Genomic DNA, 23,867 nt, shown 5'->3' with positions numbered 1-23,867 from the left:
GAGCCCCCGGCCCGCGGGGCCGGCGCCGCGCGTCCCGTCCCTCGGCTCCCAGAGTTTCGCCTCAAAATGCCATTTCTTTCCCCTGTTTTCCCCCCTTGGTGTTTCATTTTCCCCTTTTCCCCCATCCTTACCCACCRTGCTCTCTCCCTGGGAAAGGCACAGGCAGATTCCACTCTGAAATATCCCCACGTTCTCCCTCTCCCGCCGCACCTTTACGCTGCCCACCGCGTCCCGCTGCTCACCGCGCGTCTCCAACAGGAGCAGGGCTGCCGGGGCGGACGCGGGCGCCAAGAAAGGCTCGGTGGCCAGCTTGTGCAGCCAGCGCCACGGCAGCGTGGCCAGCAGCACCTGCTCGTACCGGGCGCCGAGCCGCAGGGGCCGCTTGCCGGGCGAGGGCCGAGCCGTGGACAGGGCGTCGCTCGTGGGCACCAAGCACGTCCTGCAGGTGAGCGGCAGGGCCGGACACGGCCCGTTTCAAACACCAAAAACGTGGTGAGCAAAGAAGCAGGGGGAGAGGGAGGGCACGTCTGAGCTCTGCAGAAAGAAGGTGTCCCCGAGCCGGGTCCGTTTGCAGGTAAGGATGATCCAGCTGTCAAAGCTGCAAGGATAAACCCAACATAGGCRTAATTGCCTCCGCGTTGCTTCTCCAAGACTAACAAGCTTTGGTTTGGTTTTGCTGTTGGTTTTTTAAGCTTTCTTTAGGTGTTGTTTTTCCTGTTTGTTGCGTGCAAGGGGTGGATGTTCCACAGACCTGACTCGAGCGGCTGCCAGAACTCAAATGTACAAGTCGAGCGTATGCTCCACGTAAGCTTACAAACCCGCCCGGTGTTTTAAACGCTGACCACAACTTAACTCCTCTCAGAGTTACGTAGAGGGAAGGGCAGCTCTGCCGAGAGACACGTTTAGTGCCGACCGGAGGCTCCAGACACATGAAGCTGGAGGGAAGAGCTCCCGGCAGGATGAGCAGGCTCCAGGAGAGATGCCTTAGGATGCCGCTCCGATGAGGAGGAGGATGCTTTTCTCTGGCTAGCTGCCGTTCCTGGCTCCCTGCACCGGGTATGGGGTATCCCAGGTCTCTTCTGCAGTTGTGCTAAGTGGTTCCTTAGGGAGCCGGTGCGTCTGAGTCAAGGAAGTGAATCCTGCAAGGGGACGGGGACCGCAGCAGGATGCTCTGGTTGCTTTTCTACTGCTAAACAAATCAGGGAGTGACCTTATGCACCGGATTGCAGAGTGTTAATATGCTCTCTGCAGCCCCTTGTCGGTGAGTATTCTCCAGGATAGTAGCAGTTGGGCATAACTCACCCCACACATTCCCACAGGTGACGTCTTCAAGGACATACGTGGTGAGCCTTCCATTGCCGCTGCGATCGTGCGGCACCACCCCGCAGGCTCTGCAGCCCTGCAGACCTCTTGGTGCCCTCACACTGCACCCCGGGACAGGCAGGGCTGCAGGCAGTGTGTGCCGGGAGCTGCAGCACGGCCCTCACCTCACGTTAGGCGCCCTGAACGCGGAAAAAATAGCGCAACCAAACRAAGTAACAGCTCTAATTTAGGGCCATCAGAGCATCACATGGAGCCCAGACAAGACCCAAAGCCAAGGACTGGGAACTGTGAATGGAGCCGGGATACTTGGCCTCGAGACCAGAGAATTGTCTGTTTATTTAGCAGTGCAGGTGTAGTTTTGTAGATACAGCATTCTCCTGTACCATTCTGCTCAAGTCCTTCCACCGGTGACAAGGCAGCATGGTTATGCACTGGCATAGCCAAACAGTATAATATTCTTTTTAAAATATTTCCCTACATTGTTTTGAAGGTAAGCACTTTAGAATAACAGTTCTCCTCCCAATTGAAGAACTACCAATTATTTAAGGACTATCTACGTGAGAAGCATTGCCTGGAACAAGTGTGTGTCTTTTCCTAACGGAGAGAGGAGATTCCCACAACATAACCTGAGTGCTGCTTGGAGACCATTCTGAATACATTCTTACAATAAAAGGATATTTTCAGCAGGATAGTAAAAGCGTTGCACAGTTGTTTCTCTAGCTGCTTTTGCCGTATTGTGATTTTGATAGGTATAGTGGCAGCCAAGAAGCCACTCCTGGCAGCCCATATGGAATAAGCAAGCCCGAAAGGACAGCAGGGTTAACCAAGCAGTGGCTCAGACAGCAAGGTGAACGCAATTTCTCAGCGCGTTCTGCAGCCGGTTCTATAGAGAGAAAGCCAAAGAAGTCCCAAGCGAAGGTGGCAGCTGCTTCTCAAGGCGGAATTCCCAAGGGAAAGTGGGAATGCAAACGCCTTGGCCCGCGTCCGTGGGGTGCATTGGTCTGTTCTACCAGGGGGGTTGATTATCTCCCTATCCTGCCCAAATCAGGGTCTTTTTTTTCCAAATAAGATAAAATCCTGCATGTGTCATCATTGCCACTTGTTTTCAGATAATTATTGTTTTCACAGTAATCATGATTATTTAAATATTCTTTCAGGTTTTTGATGATCAAGGAAAGGATGTGACGCCCCGTCCACTCTTCCAGCCGGATCCCAGTAGTGTGGCACCCAAGCAAGGCAAAATCTTAGCAGCGAGTGATTACTCGGGGGTCACGGGATCTGGTTTCCTGTCTTCTTTTTCCATGCAACAGACTTCAGGGTTGAATATTAGTTTAGCAGGTCCATTCTCAAGGTAAGCGCACGTGCTCTGCCTTCTAAGTCCTGTCTCCCAGGGTCCCTAGCCTGGAAGGGCTGCACCTCTGCTCTTTAGAGGGCTTGGGACCTGGAATCGTTGTACACAGCTRGTAATTATACTGTGTTGCTCTTGCCAGAATACAGAAACTTGTTAGGCTGTAACTGTCAATAAAAATTTGAGGAATGGTAACAGAATAAATGSAATTTGTCAGTGCTTGGGACTGATTCTGTGTCGGAGCTGCTTGCTGAGAAAGCAGCACATGCTGCTCTGACATTTCCAATTTTACTCACATTCTCCTTCCTAAAATGTGTCTATACAGTGTTCCAGAATGGGCCATTTTTAGAGGCAGTAACGGGTACATCACAATTCAGAAATATGGACATCCAGAGTGCAGGATTTGCAGTGGTTAAGCCTGCACGCAGAGTCACGATAAAGACCTGTGAACACATATATGAAAAAACACTGTGTTAAAGAGAGGGAAATTGTGTACTGGTTGTGTGAGCAAGACAGTAGAGCTAAGGAGGGGCAACTGTTGCTCTTTAATAGACTCCCCAGACATTTTCTGCCTTTCCCAAGCATTTCTTTTTCAAAAACTGGCATGTATTAATATCTGCTTATATACACAGGCAATGTAAAAATCCTGTGGAGATAAAAAGTCTGTTTTCACTGAAAACTACAAATTTATTTTTAAACAATTTGAATATTTTAGTCACTAACTATAGGCAGCCCTTTTTAAAAACTTGACTGTTTTTATTCACATAGCGAAATATTGTTAATATAGTAACAGTTCTTCCTTTTAAACTAATATATATCAGCTACCTCTATGTGCGTGCATATGCATGCCTGAAAAATGTRCATATAAAAATTTTGAATTAAACCTGCTAAGTTACAAGTGTACTGCTTGCTATGCCCAAACCTTCAGTACACAGGGAATAAACAGAGTCAATAGGCCTGAGACATTTTATCTTCTGGCTGATGAATTCAATTAAGTTGCATGGAAGAAGGTAAATAACTATTTGTGTTTAAAATGTAATGAACCACATCACTTTATCAGACGGTGTGTACACACTCAGATTACATTCAGAGAGAATGTGCTATTTATTTAGCCAAAGAGACTAAGGACTAGTAAAATCAGCACTAGGGGAAAATAGTTATATAAGGAAAAGCATTATTTACTGTTTTCTTTGGCAAAGTTAATGTAATTGTGATTTCTGAAGAAAGGAAGTTGTTCTTTGAGAGCAATTTTTTTGTTATGCTTGCTGTCCTGAGGGTTTGTTTCAGAGGTAGGGATACTAAAGCAGAGCAGATACACACAGATAACTACTTAAAGGATGGAAGGTAGCTCCTGAAAAACAAGCGTGGAATCTTGGGAGTTTAGAGCTCTTCACTAAACATATAGAATGAAGTGATTTTATTTTCATTTTTTAATAAAAATCTTTTAAAACGTCCTTCCAAATGCCACTTCTGTGTTTAAAATCAATCTCACTTCACTTTAGAGGAAAACAGAATTTGCTAAAAGAACCTAACTGCATATAATTTCAAGTTTTACTTTTAATTATCCCAGCTCTTCCCTCCATTTAAGCAAGCTACCGCCTTCAAATGTGTTTCCTATACATTTCAAAGACATCCCAGCACATGCAAAACACCCAAGGATCTTAATTCTGGTGAGGGAGGGTGTTACCACATGGCCAGCAACCACCACCTCACACTGAATGAATCCAAGAGCTCAGCAGGTTCTTTCCTATCTGCTATTTAATGCCACGGGATATACTGTCAGAGGAAACCTTCCTTGTTAAATCTTCTTCCAAACATTTGGTTATTTTCTTTGCAAGCCTTCTATGACTTCTRCAACATAAGCATAGCTACATGTGCTACTGCAAGGTCTTAGGGGGTTTATCCTGATAACAACGCTGCTGATTTTGTAGTGCTCTGCTCTGACATCTGGACTCTCGKGGATGGTCTCTGCTCGTCTCTCTGTTACGGCAGGTCATATGGAAGCAGCACTATTTCCAGATCGTACGCGTCAACTGAGTCCCTCGCAGATGACGTGGCAGAACCCAGCCCTCGACGGGACACCAGTGCCGGCATAACAGGTAAAGAGCATACCTTGTCTAATTAGAGATTCACACTGTTCTTGGGAGCACTGTGATTCCTGAGACACTAAGCCAGAGGGTGTGAGATGCCCAGCATTGCAAGCGAACTTGGTGCCCCACCAGTTTGGGCTCCTCATGGTCACAATACCATCAGGAGATGGTAGAATTGCTTCTTCTTTTAAAGAGAGAACAGAAGAGTTCTCACCTGTCAACCTCTTGACATTTGGCAGATGTCCGGGTGAGACGAGAGGACGTGAAAGAGCAACTGACAAATGAAGAGTTGGATAGGAGAGTGGATATTTACCTGACGGAAACGGAAACCATTTGGATATTCGATATGCCATCCGTTGTGATGTCCGTGGAGGCTGAAGATGCAGGAAAAGTCCTGTACGTATGTTTGTAGCTGTGTCCATGCATGCAATATGCTCAGCACAGCTGGTTTCTCTTGATCACAAAATCCTGAAAAGGCTCATCTGGTCACACATAGATCTGGGTCTGACTGCCACAGTTTACCATTTCACCTTCATTTAAAGCCATGTTAGATTCAATTTTTTAGTAAGTCAGGCTAATTTCCTTAGGAGTTCATCTTGCCATTTTTGACTGGTAGATTAAGGCAGCAAAAGTGGGGGACAGTGACATGAGAACAACCAGAGAGTGGGCAAAAGAGAAGACAGAGAAATATGGTATACATAAATTATTTAATATGATTTAATGAAAATAGTAATTGCAAAACCCTGTGTTAATTCTCCGGTGCGGTTCCACAGCCAATGATTTCAAAGTCAGGAATAAGGGAGCTCGGCGTCCCTTGGCTTGCCCTGAGCTCTCCTCTGCCCCTGTAGCTGGAAGCAGCCCCACGGCACCACAAGTAGCCTTGCTCTTGAAGAAGTCCAGCCTCCCCTWAGCTGCATCTGGCGTGTTCCTGATTTAGAGTCACCTCCCTGGACTGCCATGAGCTTTGGCAGGCAGGAAACCTGGATCACGGAGCTTTTGGGACCTCCTCCCAGGAGCTGCCTGGGACACAGGGCACGGAAGGTCCTTCCAGACCAATCCCTTGTCCTGTGTCCATGTAAGCCTTGAAGGCCGGAGCCAGGGCACTGTTTTTGGGTAGTTAAATTAGATAAAAATGTAGATAAAAGAGCTTTTCCTTTTGGTGTACGTGCAAAGCTTGTGTKTGGACTGCAACCCCCTGCCTGTGAGTCACCGTGTGGTGTGATTTTGGGGAAAAGGAAGAGGAAGAGCGTCCTGTGAATCACACTTTGCTGCTGTACGCAGCCYGTGTTGCAAACGGTATGGGGAGAGACAGTGACTCCTGGGGTCAGCAACCTGCTCGTTGATTAAGCTGGGTACAACCCAGTCTCCTGTTAGAATAGTGAACCCAAAATTAGAGAAAAAGTTTTGCAATTCCTACCGACTATTTCTGCTTATTCGAGGAGTGGACTAAATGTGCCCGTTTCATTTTTGTGCCTTGTRCGGACTGCATCACTCCTGCGCGACAAGAGCAACTCAATTCTGAACTCATTTAAATTCTAGCAACACTCAAGGGTAGCTGGATTGGGGATTTTGCTGAGACCCATCTCTACAGCCTTACAAGGTCACGAAGAGCTGCTCCAAGATGATATGTAGATTAAAACAGAATCTGGCAACAGGCACACACTAAAGTAGCAGTGAAGTGATGCTAGAGAGGATGCTCTCCTCTTCAAGTTGTGACTGAATACACTCAGAAGTTGAAAGCAGACGCTTTTCAGAAAGCCAACATGCTTTTCAGAAAGCCAACATGCTTTTCAGAAAGCCAACATGCACATTTTTTTTTTTCTCAAGGGAGCGGAATAAGATTTATGTTGACGTTTGCAAAAATAGAGTTGGTAACGAGCGCTTTGTGGAAAGAATGATGCAAACCCTTAATGGAGCCCCGAAGAGCAAGGAAGTGCAGTGTGACAAAATCGTCACAGAAGATAAAGGTAAACTCTCCAAGTCCTACACAAAAAGAGATATTTAATAAGAACAGGCTCTTGTTTGCTGCATAGTTCCCTTGCAGGGTACCCATGGCAGCTAGGTTTACTATTACCTTTCCTTTGCTTATCAAATATTGATTTGGGAACTGGATAACACATGGCTAGATTGTGAGACCTCAGAAGATTAAGGAAATCTTTTCTTGTGTATCTAAGCAGAAGAAAGCATTTTCTCAGCTTCCACTTTCATTTCCTAGGGCTTCAATTTAAAGCAGGCTGGTGTGGTTTGTGATGGCCTTCTCTGCCCCTCCTCATACTTGAAAATCACTGTACACTTTATCCTCAGCTAATTCCTAAGTCCTTCTGCTAATCTATTTAGTGTACCGAAAGCAAGTCTTTACTCACCTCTAGTTTTTTTTGGTAATAATATACAGAAATGAAAGTCAATTAGTGTAACTCTKTTCTAGGGATCATGGTCACTTCCTGGGACTTATATGATTCCTTCAATGAACTGGAAATAGAACCTACATCAAAAGCAGAAGGTAGAAGAGTCACAATTGTGAGCAGCAATATCTCTCTTATAAGTAAAGAGCATGATCAGACCTCATCTTCGATTTATGGCAGAGGTAACATTTTTCTAGGTTATGCTTGTGCAGGGTCTTCATCCTTCCAAACTGTGCATATCACTATTTTGTACGGGGAAAAAAAACCCTGCATGAATAAGATATTTTGTCTGCTTGTCTGTTGCTCGAAAGAGGCAGTTTCCTAAAAAATCTTGGATGTATCTGTGCAGAGACCTTTATATACAAATGCCTTTGTAAATGATCTTAAAATGGGCGAGTAGTCGTGACAAAGTTTGTCATGCTCAATTACTTAGGACAGGAGAAGCAAAACTAGTTGCAAAACGTTCTAGAAGACTTTCATCACACTTCTTATAATTGTGAGTAATAAAAGAAAACAAAATGAAGGCAAGAAGTAGTTTAGTACTGTTGGTATGCTGATGCTCGGACGTTCTCCTATGCTTTTTGCAGGGGGAGAAGATCGTTTTGTTTCTCCCTTGACTTCTACATGCAAAGTATTACTCTATTAAAACTGCTTTTTCTGATATTTTCTATTGTCAGAAAGCACAACTTCTTCTGTAATGGAAACTGCTCTTCTTGCCAAGATCCACGAAGAGAGGGAAGACCATTCAGAGGCTATACTAAAATCAGACAAATTTCAGCAGGACTTATTTTTCATGGAGAGGATTCTAATGGAGAATGTTTTTCAGCCCAAACTTGCAGTTTATCGACAACTTCCTGTCCTTATAGGTTGGTTTGTTTTCAGCCTCGTTGGCATTTTCAGCACAAGGGTTTGTGTGTTACTAGAAATCACATAGATACATCCTTCATTGAATGTCTTTACAGACAACAAGTCATTTAAGAGCTAGGCAAAGAAAGGAGAATTTCCAGATGTTGACACAAACTTTGCAGTTTTATGCTCACTTAAACTGACGTCCCTACAGAGMCTGGTGGGAGAGCTCAATAAATGGCGGCTCATTTCCCCTTTTCATTGCAAAATGAGGYTTACTCAAAATCTTAATCAGACCTATTCCTTGACAGTGAAGATACGGATAATTTCTGCTCTCTCTCCAGTCTTCTTTTTCCTTTGCATTGGAGCACAGAGCTTTTAAGATCAGACTATCTGATGGTAAACAGAAGTTTTAGCCTGATAGATAAGCAGTGCTTAACAGAAAGTGCCTTAACTGCAGACCGTAGGACATACTACTGAAAGGCTAAGCCTTTTATAGGAATTCCAAGTTAGCGTAGGAATGAAAACTACCCATGAAGAGGTAATTTTACCCTGCTTTACTGTATCATGCCTTCTCATGGCATAGAGTTCCCATTTTGCTGGTAATAGGTCTATCATATTCTACCTAGTCTTCTACACTAGCTACAGCTGGAGTGTGATACAGCTAGATGGACTTGTGTGCTGCAGTATGGCAGTTCTTGCATTCTGATTTTGTTAGCAGTGCTCAGAAAGGGGTGAGAAAACAAACAAAAAATGCACTAAACAGTCTAAAATATGCTGTATGATTAGGTTTACTAAATAGTGAACTATTTATGTTATAGAATCATATAACTTAATAAAGGTATTACAGCATTGGTATCTACATGYGTATCTTTAAAAGTTGTCATCAAACTGGAGAAAAATCCCTCTTTAAACTAAGTCTTTTTTTAATACAAGGGATTAGAAAGAAACATTCCTGGGTTGGGGAGGGTGGCACAGATTCATAACGGCCTGTTGCTGGGTAATTAAATCTACTTGTTAAATATCTTGTAGCAGGACTGGCACACTTACCTTACCAAGTCATCTCCTATGTTCCTGTCAACATTTTAATCATAAATTTGAAAGTTCAGCTGCCTTAATTCTTGAATCTTCCCTTCAGCTTCTTGTTGCAGAATATTTACTGCAAAGTAGAAGAGGAGCGTTCTTTTTTTCTGCCGTTGTGAGTGGCTGTTCCAGATAAGTGAAGTGGTTGTTACTCAGATTCTGCCGTGTTTGTGCATTTTAGAACCTGTTGCTCCATCAAATACTGGCAACAAAGCAGCAGCCAYGGAAGAAGCTGACCTGGAAAAGGAAGAACATGAGCAGGAGGAGCAGGAGGAGGAAGAGCACAAGGATGTCTTCATTGCGCCCTCAGTCCTGTCAAACCTGAATAAAGCCCCGGAAGAATTTGTACCTCCCAGTCTGGAATTGCTGTGGTCGTATACATGCGATCTAACTAGTGGCCGTAGTGTGAGCAGTATGGCTTGGAACAAACTAAACCCAGTGAGTTAACGAATCTCTTCTTCTAAGCTGTCCATAAAATGATATAAGACTTGTCAGCGTTAACAAAGTCCTCATTTTCATATCCTTTGATGGGAGGGATCTCAAAGAGACACATTCATCCCTATAGTCAGGCAGGTTGTGTTTGCATCCCACTATCTGTATTGTGTACTTCCATATAATAATATGGTGACATTATTCTACAGATTGGGCAACTGTGCTAGGCTCTTTGTACAACAGCTCTATCACAGCAGTTTTAGCTGGTCCAGAATATCTCGAGTTTACCATTGCTGGTGACCTAATCAATAACATTAAGATAATAAATTTGTTTCATCATAGGATTGGGAATTGAAATTTAAACACCTGCTATCAAACTTTATTACGATTGACAGAGTRGATTGTTTAGATACCACTCTTCTCTTTCTAACAGTAATTTTCCAAGCAAACTTCATTCATSAAGGACAGGATACATAATAGCTGCAGAGCAGTTTTTCCAGCTGCTGGCCCAAGTTTGCTAAATTCGCTTTTAGTGAAGGCGAGATGACTCAGACAGCTCCCCTTTCAGAGTAACGTAAAGCTCAGTCCTTCAACAGAGCTCTCTTACAGTCACCACAAAAACAATGCATGGAAGGAACGTAAAAACAACAGAGAATGAGAAATATAAAACCAGTAAGATTGTAATAAGTAAGATTACCCCAAGGCAAAAAAAAAAAAAAAAAAAAAAAAGAGACATTAAAGACCATTTCATAGAGTTAGTATACATGATCCCAAACGCTATAAAGTTGGTCACATTTAGAGATTTCAGTCCTAGAGACATGGGGCAAACCAATATGTACTTTAAAGAGCTAGTTTCACAAGTGAGTGAGAGAAGAATCCCCAAAGAGCCTTGCATATTCTATTAAATATTGCACATAAAAACCCTCTCTGTGGAGGGACATTTTTATAAAAATTCCCTCCTCCCCCCTCCCCCCCCAAAATATGACTCCAAATGCACATTATGTTGAACCAGTTCCACCAGTTCCACTGACCAGGAGGCTGCATTATTGGAGTATTTGCTAGTCTAGGCATAAATTCTAGTCTTCTCTAGTATTATTCTGCTTGCATATGGCATGAGCATTATTATATGGGCATTATTATGCAACTTGTACACTCTCAGTCAGTTAGCAAAAAGTTGCCTTTTAAAACCTAAGACTGAATTTCAAGTGGAACTGAGCTATGTCTGTGAACCTGTGCTTTTAGGATCTTTTGGCTGTTGGTTATGGAGAGTTTGATTTCAAAGAGCAGAAGAACGGCTTGGTTTGCTGTTGGACACTGAAGAACCCCATGGTAACAGAAGCTGCAAGCAAGTGGTTTGCTTGCTTTCTCTGGTCTATATTTCTGCTGTATTTAATTCCCTMTTCTTGTTTCCAAAGCAATACCTAACTAGCAAGGTTATTAATTTGCTAGACCCAGCTATACATTTCTGGAAAGTTTGTTCTGCCTGCAGTATCTAGCAAATTCCCTGCAGCTAAAGTTCGGCATGAGMCTAGCTTAAATAATGCAGCATTAAATCACTCCCCATGGATGCTCTCATGCAAAGGTTGGACATCCCAGTCCCATCAGTTGAGACTCTTGTGATTTCCTGGTCTCGCTGTAGTCCTCAGTGCCTAGCACTTAGGAACAAGACTTGGCACGTGCACTGAAATACAGCTATTTTCTAACTAACACTTTAGCATTTCCCATTTCAAGAGCCCAGTGCAGTAACTTTCTATGTGTTCAGTCTTCTAACAGAGCTGAATCAGGTCTTTGGTTATGGAGAGCAATTACATGAGGATAGCAATTTACAGATTACCCAAGGAAGATTAGACTACATTTTATCTTCAGACACATTTCTGAAGATAGATTAGAAAGACGTGAACCTAAAATTAAAGAGAAATATAGAAACCTTCAAATAGATTGACATCAATTGGGCAAATCTTYCAAATTCCATTTTTTTTTTTTWGTAAAATGTCTCRTTGTATTAACATGGGTGACTCTTGGGGAGCTTAATTTTATAGTTTTGGAGTCTGGGGTCCATCCAACGTATTTTACAGTGTCATATTTCTGCATAGCCTCTGCTATTCAGACAGTTGCAGCAAGCAATAATAAACAGCATCAGTTAGAACACGGAATACTTAATTTCTATCTGGAAGCAAAGATTGTGGTCATCAAGACTTAGATTTTGCATCATAGCCTGTCAATTTAGTATCAGGGCTCAAAAGACTGAGATAAATTAAGAAACTAAYTTAAAATGTCTTTWTTTTTTTTCCCCCCTCCTCCTTCTGGTCAGTGGCCAGAGCGTGTTTTTCACTGCGAACATGGTGTGACTGCCGTGGATTTTTCCATGGTCAGTCCTAATCTTTTAGCAGTTGGAATGTACAACGGTGTGGTTGCCATCTATAACGTGCAGAGCCGGAACAACGCGGCCCTTCTGGACAGCAGGTGAGGCTGTGCTTGTCCATCTCCCTCTGCCTTGGTCACATATCAGTCTCTCTGTTTTGGATATTTTATTTGTCCTTTGGTGACTGAGTATTGGCACTCATGATAAATTACATAGTATCTCTGACCTTTCACAAGATCTATGTATTTCCAATTAAATGGAGCCCTGGAACTAAATATCAAATAGGTTTTATGAAATAAAGAACAGCTAACCAACTAACCAACAAAACAAATGTTGGCTTTTTGTTCCAGGAAAATTTTATACTTAAGTAAAGCTAAATAACATTTCTGTCATAGAGCTTCATTATAAAGCGAAAAGTTATTCATGATTTAAATAGGTTGTCTTATCTTCCTTAATGTATGTTTTAATCACGATTAATCTTTTCCCAGYGAGTCTTTAGATAAACATATAGGTCCTGTATGGCAGCTGAAGTGGGTAGAGCAGGACAGAGGCACCACAGGAGATGATAAAGGAGAGATACTAATCTCCATCTCAGCAGAYGGCCGAATAACCAAGTGGTTTATACGGAAAGGACTGGGCTGCTCTGGTAAGCGCTCTCCCTGCTGCTTTTCTGCACAGAGAAATGCCTGGAATTGCAATTGCCTCTTTTTACTTTAGGTGACACTCGGTTATCTTAAGTAAAAGGTTGAAAAGCTGCTGAGCAATCCGAAGCAGCGTGGAGCTGTGCTCTGCTGGCATGTGCCACTTCTGCCTGACGAGAACTCTTTCCATTTGCACAGATCTGATGAAAATAAAGCGAACAGTAGGCGAGAAGAAAAAAACAACAGGTGAGAAAGAAAGGAAAAGCGAGGCTCTGATATCTCGACAGGCTCCTGGAATGTGCTTTGACTTCCATCCAAAGGTAGGCTCGGAAGCCCATCCCGGCTACAGTATTACCCCAACAATCTATGCAGTAGTTGTCAGATCCTCAGTGCAGCTGCTTTTTTCTAGGCTAATGTTAGATAACAGTTAAGACTGTCAGGCAAAAATAAAGTGGGTAACAGACTAAAAAGCCCCCACAGATGTCCCTGACAGGCACGGTTGGGATCTGTTTACAGTTTATACTGAGACACAAATGTCAGAGTGTGCTACCAAGTTCCATTTCAGCAAAGCTAAGCTTGAAAACAAGGTTAAAAGGGGAAAAATTGTATTAATGGTACCTGGACTCTGGAGACACCACAAACACAAAGAGCTCTGTGACTGGGAGCAAGGTGGGAAGCCCTCGTGCCTAGGAGAAGTCTGAGTGAGAAGGCAAACACCATGGTCCGAAGGTGCCATCCTCTACTCTTAGCTGTTGTGACTGCAGGTTGGTTTATATGGCCAAAGAAATAAATGGAAACTTTCACCTGTTATATTATCCCCTACCATAATATTCCTGRCTGTGCATTTGTAATGCATTTGTAATTTGTAATTATGTACATCATGGCCAAAACAAGCACTATTGCCAAAGGAGAAGCTTTTCATTCCMCAAAGATAATTTCAACACCTCTTGCTCAGGGGTCTCCATCAGGAGATGAAGGCTGTTTCCGACAACATTAGAAGTAACAGCATTATCAAAAATTATATATATATCTCAAAACCACAGTAAAGCGGGCAAATAACCCCTGTAGGTGTAAAATCGTATCATAATTTCAGCCATGTTACATTTGCTTTAGTGCTCATTTGCTTTTGACACTGGGTATGGAGGTCAAACCTATGAGAATCTGTGTTCAGCATCTCCTGCATCCGGGACTCCAACGTCTCAGCTTCTCCTCTTTATCCAGAGGAAATTTTTTTCTGCAGAGCATTCCATGTCCACAAAATTCATGCATTTGTCCGTGGGCATCACTGGCACGTACAAATCCCTAACCCTGGGCTCTGTGTTCATGAAGCTGCTCACAGAAAGTGCAAGGGTCCCAAGACAAAAGTCACAACCCATGTTCTGCACAGCTGGAGAACACCTAGGAACATTTTGGCACTCCTGGATCCGCTGCACAGACATCTGTGTAGCGCACACAGCAGCAGCTAAACACACAGTGTGCCATCACCTCCATCCTGCTCTTCAGAGAGCTCTCACAGCCCAAGTTCACCCAGTTCTTTAAAGATCTCTGGATAAATGTTTTGGTAAATGATATGTAGGATAATCCACCTGTCTGCATTACTTTTCCCATTATTATTTCAGGATACTAATTTTTATCTTGCTGGAACAGAAGAGGGTCTTATTCACAAATGCTCTTGTTCCTACAATGAGCAGTTTATAGAAACGTACAGAGGACATAAGGTGAGTGCTACATAGTTGAAAAACAGCAAAAGCAACAGGGGCTTAAGTAAATTGACCAGATTTTTTTTTTCCCCCCCTTATATTTATTAAACAAACACCTGCAGCAAGAGAGACCCAAAGCTCTTCTCTCACATTAGGAAAGCATTCCCATCATATAAAGCATGACAGCCTATGGGGTTGCTTTCCAGAATTACTTCCTATGTTACTTCTATAAGGAATGTTTTAAAAGAATTTATTAAAGCTTATGCTGCACTTTGCTTAAAAGAGTATAGTACAATACTGTTTAGTCTACTTAAAGGTTTAGTTCTGTTCTTATTTAAGGAGAACCATAAGCAATCTGATTGTCCTGGATCCTGTCGTTAGTTTTGCCTCCGAAAGAAGATGTTAAAGCTCTAACAAAATGTCTTTTTGSAGGTCTTTGCTTCATGCAAGCGGCTGCCCTATAGGTGCCAGCCCCTCCTGACAACTTRGGAAGACAGGGAATTAGCTCAATATTTTGATTCTTATGATCTCTTACCACATTTGCTGCACCCTTGTTTCCTATGKGTGTATATAAAACAGTGCTAGCTTCGCTACTAAAGGTCAGAAACAATCAGGGATTCCCATGAAAAGTCTGTGGGAGTAGAGGACTGTTGGAAAAGGCCGTAGCTCTAGAATAACGCAGCGTTCTTTCTCGCTTCCCCCAATGCCAAGGGTCCTGTGTACAAAATCGCTTGGAATCCGTTCAGCACTGACATGTTTTTAAGCTGCTCTGCGGACTGGAGCATCATTTTGTGGCACCAGGAGTCACAGAAGCCCATCCTAACATTCAGCTCCACCACTGCTGTCGTTCATGACATTGTGTGGTCTCCAAAGTCGGTCTTTATATTTGTAGCAGTGAATGAAGGCAGAATAGAAATCTGGGATCTCAGTATCAGCACGTAAGTAATTTCTTTCTGGAAGAAGAATTTGAGGTGGCAGACACAACAGCACRGAGGTTATGCATTCCTGTTCAAAAAGCACTGTTGAAAGACAGTGGCAGTTCCGTGTCATCTGCTTGCTTCGTTGTTGAAAGAAGGCTTGCATTCTGAAACACTGATTTTTTAACATCAGATGGTACTCGTCAGAGAGTTGAGATTAAGACAAGGAGAAGGAGCAGGATGCCTTATGGAATTGATAAGGGGTGAAAGAGAGATTCTGTAATGATTCAGTAATCATGGATTCTACCACTTCTGTAGTTAAAAACAAAAACAACAGAAATGAGTTATTATGGACTCAGAAAATGATTATTAGAAGTTTAGATACTTTTTGCATTCTCACACTGTTGTAAAGCAGGTGCAAGTCTCTCATGTCTTAGGTGCAGTTGTTTGATCTGTGGCCTTGTACTGCTAGTCTGTGCTGCTTAGCATCAGTGCTAGCATGAGGAAGGCAGTGAGGCAGGAGGCCCACTGACTCTTGGTGTAGAAAAAAATATTCCTATTATAAAGATATTAACATCCCAGATACTGGGCAATAGGATAGAGTTTAGATAACCAAAGTCTCTTGGTTAACAATGGCTGGAATTTTTGTTAGAGAACAAACAAAACCCTCACTTCCTAGCTAACCTAGGACACAAAATAAAACCTACGATATTCCTCGGGACTGCACCGCAGCTAGGATTTGGTATGCGGGAGCACTCCCAGCAAACTCAATTTTAGCTCTGTATTGTCATTAACGACATCAATGCTTGGTTTCACTGGTTGCAGCTTGGATCCCCTGGTCATTAGGTTGGCCACTCCGAAAGTGAAGTTCACCACRGTGCTTTTTGCCAAGAACACGGACTGCCTGCTCATAGGAGACAGCAAAGGACAAGTCAGTGTGTTCGAGCTGCAGAATCTGGGTGCTTCCCAGAGCAACCAGGTAGGAGGCCCAAGGAGAAGGGCTGGCTCCTTCTGAGGGGGCTGCCTCTTTCTCTGGCTCTTCACGCTTCAGAAGGGGGGTCTGTAGGAACCTGGCTGCAGAGCCAGGTGATGAAGGGTGTCCTAAGGGCAATTACACACAGCTCCATGACTGCCCCCAGAATGGGGCTGGTTCTGCTCCTCCCTGCCGGGGACACCACGGAGCAGGAGACACGGGTGAGGTGAACTTCACGCTTCAGATTGCCCTTGATTTCAAATCCACTGCTAGAAAGGGGCGTTTAAGGAGCCTCCGTGCTGTTTCCTAATGCAGAGGTCTCCCAGAGGGGGYTTGGATGGGACATGCAGGGTATGGGCAGGAAGGTGGAGCCTCATCTCAGCCCAGACCCAGGTAACYGCCTACCTGGCACCTGGAGACACACACCAGTGACAGATGTGCCCCCTCCCGGCCGTGAACACGATAGTGCAAAACACTAACCTTAGTCTGGGGAAGAAGATGCTGATTTTGATCTATACCTTTTCCTTAGAGACTTCAGCATTAGCAATTTGCAGTTCTCAGTGCTGCATTTAGAAATTCCTGGTTCACAGTCTCATTTGCTAAATGTGTTGTTAAACTCCCAAAATAAGATAAGGTATTTATAATCTTATAACATTTTTTTTTTCCTGCAAATTACCACAAAAGASCCCAAGTCCTTTGGACATAGAAAGTTCAGAAGTCAGTGAGAGTGGAGGGTAATTTTCTGGTTAAGTCACCAGAATAGGACTAAAAATATCAGTGCTTAATATCACAAGCTTTGGGCCTGTGGCATGATTAGTCCCTGAGCCACAGAGCTCCAGCCTCRTTTTCAACATCCTTTATCAGTTCCTTTTGTGCCTCTTGTGGTAACAGAAAGGCCTTTCTCACCTTAGGGGGGTATAAAGCCTCTCACAATGAGCTCTGTACTGCAACTAATGCTAAAGGGACATCATCACGCAGAGAAGTCGCTTTTAAGCACAGCCACCATAAATGCATCAACTCGAAAGCCAATTTCCATTATGAATAACATGYATGTCTGGGCCCTAGGTATGATATTACAAGTGCAATCCAGACAGATACAGGCCAACACACACAGACAGAAGTAACCACAATTTTAGTGAAAGTCGAAAAAGAACAATTAGCTAACACAATACAAACTACCTTATSCTGCTTTCTTGATGCTCATTATTTCAACAATCTGCTATCAATTTGTAAATAGGAATTTGGGATCATTTCATTCCTTATACTGCAATTACTCTGCAATATAGCCTTGTTTCCTCTTTTATAGGTTGATGCCCTACAGGATATAATTGGTTCTGCTCTAGCTACTTAACAGTAGCTGAATGACACCACTTCTCAGATGGTAAACAGCGAGAAAGACAGATTTCATCTTGTGTCTGCAAATTCCCAAGTCCAGCATTTAGCTATGTATTAGGGGAAAAATAGTTTTTTTCTAGTATTATAATAAACCATTTATTGTTTTACAGACATTAAAATTAGTCTTTGAAGCCACAGTGGTTAGAAATTCCTTTCAAATGCACCAACTTTTCCCCTGGAAGCCCCCCACGAGATGAGCAGTCTGCTGTGCTACTGTGCAAAGGCCTTTCCCTACCATACCAAGAAGGCAGTAGAAAAAAGTTGATTAAAGCCTTTTCTCCTGGGGTTAACCTTGACTTACTCAAAAAGGCCAAAATAGCAGAAATCCCCTGCTGCCTAAGCTGTTCCATCAGGAAGTAGGATGTAGCCTGAGGCTGTTATCAGTAGTTTGCTTGTTTTTATCCATGCAAAAATCATACAAGGGAATGCCCTTTTCCTTAGCTCTTTGTCTCGGAGGACACAACTGAGGCTGGGTGCCGTAGGTGCTCCTGCAAGCTGCAGGGCAGGCAGGAGCGCAGCCCAGCACTTCCAGCCCTTGGTGAGTTCAAACACACATCAGACTACAGCTTAAGTTCACTCTATTCCCTCCTGACTCCTTACAKGAGGTAACCACACGGTCCTGGAACAAGGATTGACTTTGCAGTCCTGAAAGCCCAAGCTGACTTTTTGCACCCCTTTGCATCCCTTGTCCTTGCCCAGTGGCTGGAGAGCTTAGCTGCAGGTGGGAACGATGAGGAAGCAGGAGAACAATACCTGATCCAGGGAGTCAGGGTGCTCCAAGCACTATTCCCACTGGTGGGGAGCAGGAGCCTTCAGGAAAGGCTTTCAGCTCCTTCTGGCTGTAGCAGCTCTCCCTTCTTGTTCTGGGGAAAGATTGAGGGAAGTGGAAGCAGCTGGTGGGTCTCTAGCCAGACCATGATGTCCTTGAGGGTTTTCAGAGACCAGCTGCTCATTGAGAATGTGGAGCATCAACACAGGTGATCTAAGTCATAACCCCATCTCAGTTTTAGCCCATAATCTGACCACACAGAGGTCACTGAATGAAGGGACGAGAAATGCTGGCAGGGAAGAGCTCTGCCTGCCAACTAACCCATGAGGACAGTAGCTGTCCTCCCTGGGGAGCATTAGGCWGCTTTAGCACAGGGACATCTATTTTACAGGTGCAGAACACACAAACTCCCTCATTAGCCTAACAATAAATGTCCAGCATTTAAACCCATCGCCAAAGTTAAAGCTCACTTAGCGATGCATTAACACCCCTGGCCTGCTGCATGCCCTTTACAATGAAAACACAAGTCTGCCCTGGGCATAAGACCCAATCCCGGTGCATTTTGGAAAAAAAAGRCATGCATTAGGGTGAATCATGTGTTAATCATTATTACGAACTGGGATACACTGTGTGTTTTTCRTCAGTGGCCAGGACTATTTACCCACAGGTGCCACCGGTGAGGAAAAGGAGCTCGGGTGAGGGCTGTGACGTGGGCGCCCGCCCGCCTGCCCCCGCGCAGTGTGAACCAGGCTGCGGGTCTGCCACGCTCCTCGTCCTGCATCGGGGAATTCCTCACCTTGCATTGCCCAGGTCTCCCATTAGGGCATTTTATTGCTTTTTTTCTCTTCATCCATAACCTTCTGTGCACGTAATGACGGCCTGTGCCCTCGCGCCAAGCAGAGACATTAGCCCCGTAAAGGCGCTCTATCCCTCTATGCCTACCCGCTGTAAAGCGGTTATAGGGTCTTAAGGCATTGTTAATAACCCAACCAAACCCTCGGCACACGTCCCGGAGCACTTAGGACAAATTATCATCAGGTTTTGGGCAAACATTAAGTCACTGCTGGAGCGGGCGTGGGGCAGCGGAGCACGCGGACCTTCCCTATAAAGGAGAGGGCTCCAGCGTTGTGCCGGCACCTTCCTCCTCCTCAGCAGCCGCCCACAGCATCCCGCAGCCACCATGAAGCCCGAGGTGCTGGCCCTGGCTCTTCTCGCCGTGCTGCTGGCCGTGACGCAGCAGGCCCACGGCGACGGGGCGCCCGTGAAGCTCTGCGGCCGCGACTTCGTCCGCGCCATCGTCTTCACGTGTGGCGGTTCCCGCTGGAGGCGTCACGCCGACGACTATGCCTATGTGCCGGGTGAGTGGAGGCCTGGACTGAGCGTGGCCTGGGGCAACGCAGGTTTTACAGAGGGGTCTGGGCAGGCTGGGTCGATGGGCTGAGGGCAAATGCATGAGGTTCAACATAGCCAAGTGCCGGGTCCTGCATTTGGGTTACAGCCACCCCATGCAGYGCTACAGGCTTGGGGCAGAGCGGCTGCAGAGCTGCGTGGTGGAGATGGACCCGGGGGTGCTGGTCAACAGCAGGCTGGACGTGAGCCAGCAGTGAGCCCAGGTGGCCACGAAGGCCGACAGCAGCCTGGCTTGCACCAGGAACAGCACAGATGGACCAGGGAAGGGATGGTTCACACTCAAATACTGTGTTCAGTTTGGGGTTCCTCACTGCAAGGAGGACATTGAGGTGCTGCAGCGCATCCAAAGGAGGGCAACGAAGCTGGTGAAGGGGCTGGAGCACAGACCCTGTGAGGAGCAGCTGAGGGAGCTGGGTATTTAGTGTGGAGAAGAGGAGGCTTGGGGAGACCTTACTGCTCCCTACAGCTACCTGGGAGGAGGTTGTAGTGAGGCAAGGGGTCTTTCTCCTGAGTAACTACTGATAGGACAAGAGGGAATGGCCTYAAGTTGCCACTTGAGACAGGAGAGCAACTGCTGCCTGGTAGGACAACCAGGGCAGGTTCAGGCTAGACATTAGGAAAAACTTCATGGAAAGAGCGTTGAGGCATTGGAACAGGCTGCCCAAAGAAGCGGAGGAGTCACCATCCCTGGTAGTACTCATGAAACGTGTAGATGAGGTGCTCCGGCACACAGGGTTTAGCAGGCACGGTGGGGATGGGGTTACGCTTGGACTCGATCACCTTGAAAGTCTTTCCAGCTATGAGGATTTTATGATCCTAAACATGTCAGGAGAGCAGAGTCCGGCCGAGCAGGCCGCACGGGGCGCTAAGCGCCTCGGGAGGACACGCCAGGCTCTGAGCGGCCTCTCCCTCCTCTCCCCAGCCGCAGAGAGCGCGGAGGCGTCGCCGTTCGCCGCGGCGGCGGAGGCCCCCGCGCCCGGCGAGCAGGAGGGCGCGGGCGGCAGAGCGGCCGCGCTGGAGCGCCGCGAGGCCGCCAAGCTGCTCACCACGGCCTGCTGCAGCGTGGGCTGCAGCGAGAAGGACATCAGCGCCCTGTGCTGAGCCGCGCGCCGCCGGACCCGGGGAATAAAAACAGCTATTTACTGCACGGGTGTGTTCTGGCTCCTGAAAATGTGAGGGTGTCTCTGCGGGCTCCCCGGAAATGCGGGGCAGGGCCTGGGGACTGTGCCCTGTGTCCCCTCCAAGGGAAAGCACCTGAAGTGCCCAAACCTGGCAGCTCCCAGCGAGCTCTGTGGGTCCCCCCCATCCCCATGGGTCCCCCCCATTCCCATGGGTCCTCCCCATCCCCATGGGTCCCCCTCAAGTCCCATGGGTCCCCCCCATTCCCATGGATCACCCCCGAACCCCATGAGTCCTCCCAATCCCCATGTGTCCCCCCAATCCCTACCTGTCCCCCAATCCCCATGAGTCCACCCAATCCCCATGTGTCCCCCCAATCCACACAGGTCCCCCTGATGCAACACCTGCCATCCAGGAAAGTGAGATGGACACAAAGGGAATGGTATTTTCAGGTTTTTGTTTAATTTCAAGGAGAGAGAGAGAAAAGAAAACCACATTTAAATTACAATGTAAGGGGGTATTGAGTGTGGTTCTTAGAGAGGGGCTCAGTGCACCCCGCTGGGAGGGGGCTCCTCCGGTGCCGTGTGATGCACGTTCAGTAATTGCATATTCCAGATTTTTTGGACAGGGCCAGGGAGGGGGAGAATGGCGGCGAGACATTTATAAAAAACATTATTTACAAAAAAAATTATATCCACAGATCCGTCTCCTACTCTATAAGGCAAGTTGACATTGAAAATATGYTGTTTCATGATTATCTTCAAGGAGCCAATACAACACACTCAGGGGACCGGGGACAAGCTCTGCTCCGGGCGCGGGGCCGCCGGCTCCTCTCCGGGGAGGGACGGACGGGATGGGGAGCAGCAAAGGGGCCCCCAGGGCTAAGCACGACCTGGGCCATCGGAGACTACCGGGTAATACACTTCATTGCACGTTGAGGCAGAAAAGGCCAGCCATTAACTTACCCAACTTAAATCTTAAAAATAGACTTGTGTATCTTCATCCACAAATATTTATAAACATTTTATACACGGGGATGGGGGCGCGGGGAGGAGGAGATAGCTTCTCTAGAGCGATAGCCTGGGAGAGCCGGCTGGCCAGAGGGTGAGTGGGGGAAATAAATAAAAAATAAAATAAAAAATCTGGCAACGAAATGCACTTTTTCAAGCGCGGTTTGCTGTCAGGGGAGCACGTCAGGATGCCGCTGCCTGCTAAGCGAGCGTCGCAGGATCCCCTCTCTGTGCACTCATTTCCATGCACGCACCCAACCTGCATCCTTCCTTTTTCCCCTTCGAACACGAGCCCTGCAGCAAGCTATCCGCGTTCTGGTAGTATTTACACTATAAAAACGGGGCTGGGATGCCAGGAGCGGGGCCAGGCCCGCGGGGCACCGCCTGCCCCGGGGACCTTGCTGCTACTGCAAGCGAGGGGACCCCGTTTGTAGCATGGGGACACCTGAGCAGAGCCTCCTCGGCTGCTCTGCCCACAGCCCCGTGTACTCGCCCTGCACATTGCACGCTGCCTCCTCCCCGAAACCTGGAGCGGGYGCCGGGTGCTCCCCGCACCACAAACCGCTGCATTCAGCTCGGGAGAGCCGGCGRCTGCTTCCCAAATCCTTGCACGGAGCAGCGCCAGGGCATGGGACCGCTGGGCTCCCAGTGCCAGTGCCACAGGCTGGTGTGCCCTGAGGTTAATCAGAACTGGGGCCGGGCAGAGAGGGATGCACCCGGCCCGCATCCCGGTGCAGCGYGAGCCCTGCGATCAGGGGGCTCGCGTGGCTTGCAAAGCAGCAGGGAGGAGAGGGAAAGAAAGGAAAAAATGGAAAAAGGCAGAARAAGCAAAGCCAAGGAACCTCGAAATGGGGCCGAAAACCTGAAAACCTGGCGCCCGCTACGGCGGGGCACCGCGGGGCGGAGAGCGAGAGACCAAGCGCGCATAGCTCTGCAAGCGGGTGCCGTCGCACGGGACTACGATGGGGTGTGGGTACCACAGCGGGAGTCACAGCCACGGCATGAACGGGGGGGACGCTACGACTCGAGTGCCTAACTGCCGCGATACGGCCGTACCGGGAGGAGAACCGCTTACAAATACGATAATTACAGGTTAAAACCATTAACAATGTTACACCTAGAAGTAAATACTGCGGGACGGGTCAAGACGGTGGTTGCTTTTCCCGGCGGGGAGGGAGAGCGGCTGCGCGTGGCCGGCGCTCCCCGGGCAGGACGGGCTGGGCGGTGGCGCCGTGCCGTGCCGCGCTGTTAGTTATCCGCCAGGTATTTCCCTAGGGCAGAGCAGCGGTGTCATGAGCACGGGCGCATGTGGGGCCGCGCGCGAGCCGCCGGCGGGCACTCACCCGCCGCGAACCTCTTCTTGACGAGGGAGAAGCGGTAGCCGGCGCCCAGCAGCTCGATGTCGCAGCCCGACAGCGTGCTGCCCTCGCTGGTGAACTGCAGCGCCAGCGCGGCCGGCGAGCTGGGGCCCTGCGCCAGCTGGAAGCGCGCCAGCAGCGAGCCCACGCCTGCGCGGGGACACAGCGCCGCCTGAGCGCCCGCACCGCGCGCCGCGCCGCCCCGCGCGCCCGCCCGCCCTCACCTCCGTTCTCCGACTTCTGGGAGATGTCGGGGATCTTCCAGAGGATCCGCTGCTGCTCGGCGTTCCTGCAAGCGCAGCGAGAAGAGCGCTGGGGGGACCCGCCTCGTGCCCGAGGGGCCGCACGCCACGCGCGGGCCCTCCCTGCCGTCAGGAGCTCCGCGTGCGCCTGCGCCTGGATCCGCTCCCACGGCTCGCTTGCACAAGCGGGCTGGTGTTGCAGCACCAGAGCACTTGCACGCGCAAGACATTGCAGCACCAATCGCTTGCACAAGCAGGCCAGCTGCTTGCTTGTTTGCACGACCGAGAGAGCATCGCTAAACACCAGCAGCAGCTCGCTTATGTGGGCGAGGTAGCACTGCAGCACTGGCACCAGCTACTTTGTGCGAGCAAGCTGGCGTTGAAGCACCAACCCAGTTGCACAGCCAAGGCAGCAGCACAGCACTGGCAGCAGCTTACTTGCACGAG

At 47.2% G+C, this 23,867-nt stretch overlaps 3 protein-coding genes across 3 annotated transcripts in view; 2 read left to right on the top strand and 1 right to left on the bottom strand.

Moving 5' to 3' along the window:
* The first annotated feature begins 708 nt into the window (after positions 1-708).
* WDR78 (WD repeat domain 78) lies at positions 709-17,572 on the top strand. Its single transcript, XM_026037193.1, has 16 exons — positions 709-804; positions 2,481-2,674; positions 4,664-4,770; positions 5,001-5,157; positions 6,589-6,728; positions 7,187-7,345; positions 7,841-8,029; positions 9,274-9,530; positions 10,767-10,853; positions 11,836-11,987; positions 12,375-12,532; positions 12,726-12,847; positions 14,147-14,245; positions 14,939-15,165; positions 15,970-16,123; positions 17,424-17,572. Exons 1-16 carry the CDS (start codon positions 739-741, stop codon positions 17,466-17,468), a joined length of 2,313 nt encoding a protein of 770 aa, XP_025892978.1. The 5' UTR covers positions 709-738; the 3' UTR covers positions 17,469-17,572.
* A 1,889-nt stretch (positions 17,573-19,461) lies between these two features.
* INSL5 (insulin like 5) lies at positions 19,462-20,792 on the top strand. Its single transcript, XM_026037171.1, has 2 exons — positions 19,462-19,639; positions 20,614-20,792. Exons 1-2 carry the CDS (start codon positions 19,462-19,464, stop codon positions 20,790-20,792), a joined length of 357 nt encoding a protein of 118 aa, XP_025892956.1.
* Positions 20,793-22,423: 1,631 nt separating this feature from the next.
* The window catches only part of SGIP1 (SH3 domain GRB2 like endophilin interacting protein 1), a 21,367-nt gene continuing 19,923 nt past the window's right edge, over positions 22,424-23,867 (bottom strand). Inside the window, exons 21-23 of the mRNA XM_026037170.1 lie at positions 23,403-23,467; positions 23,164-23,328; positions 22,424-23,091 (exon numbers count right to left, since the gene is read on the bottom strand). Of these exons, the coding sequence (XP_025892955.1) occupies positions 23,069-23,091; positions 23,164-23,328; positions 23,403-23,467 (253 nt within the window). The 3' untranslated portion in view covers positions 22,424-23,068. The remainder of the gene's footprint in view (positions 23,092-23,163; positions 23,329-23,402; positions 23,468-23,867) is intronic.

The sequence above is a fragment of the Nothoprocta perdicaria genome, unplaced genomic scaffold, assembly GCF_003342845.1.
Source record: "Nothoprocta perdicaria isolate Ctin4 unplaced genomic scaffold, notPer1 scaffold_191, whole genome shotgun sequence".
Taxonomy (NCBI): domain Eukaryota; kingdom Metazoa; phylum Chordata; class Aves; order Tinamiformes; family Tinamidae; genus Nothoprocta; species Nothoprocta perdicaria.
The sequence above is the reverse complement of the archived record's forward strand: the minus strand, read 5'-3'. Positions and strand labels throughout refer to the sequence as shown.

Bases quoted from the DNA above. Each gene is read 5' to 3' on its own strand.
- INSL5 (XM_026037171.1), top strand. From the start codon at position 19,462: ATGAAGCCCGAGGTGCTGGCCCTGGCTCTTCTCGCCGTGCTGCTGGCC. The intron at 19,640-20,613 runs GTGAGTGGAGGC...TCCTCTCCCCAG, and splicing joins CGACTATGCCTATGTGCCGG to CCGCAGAGAGCGCGGAGGCG.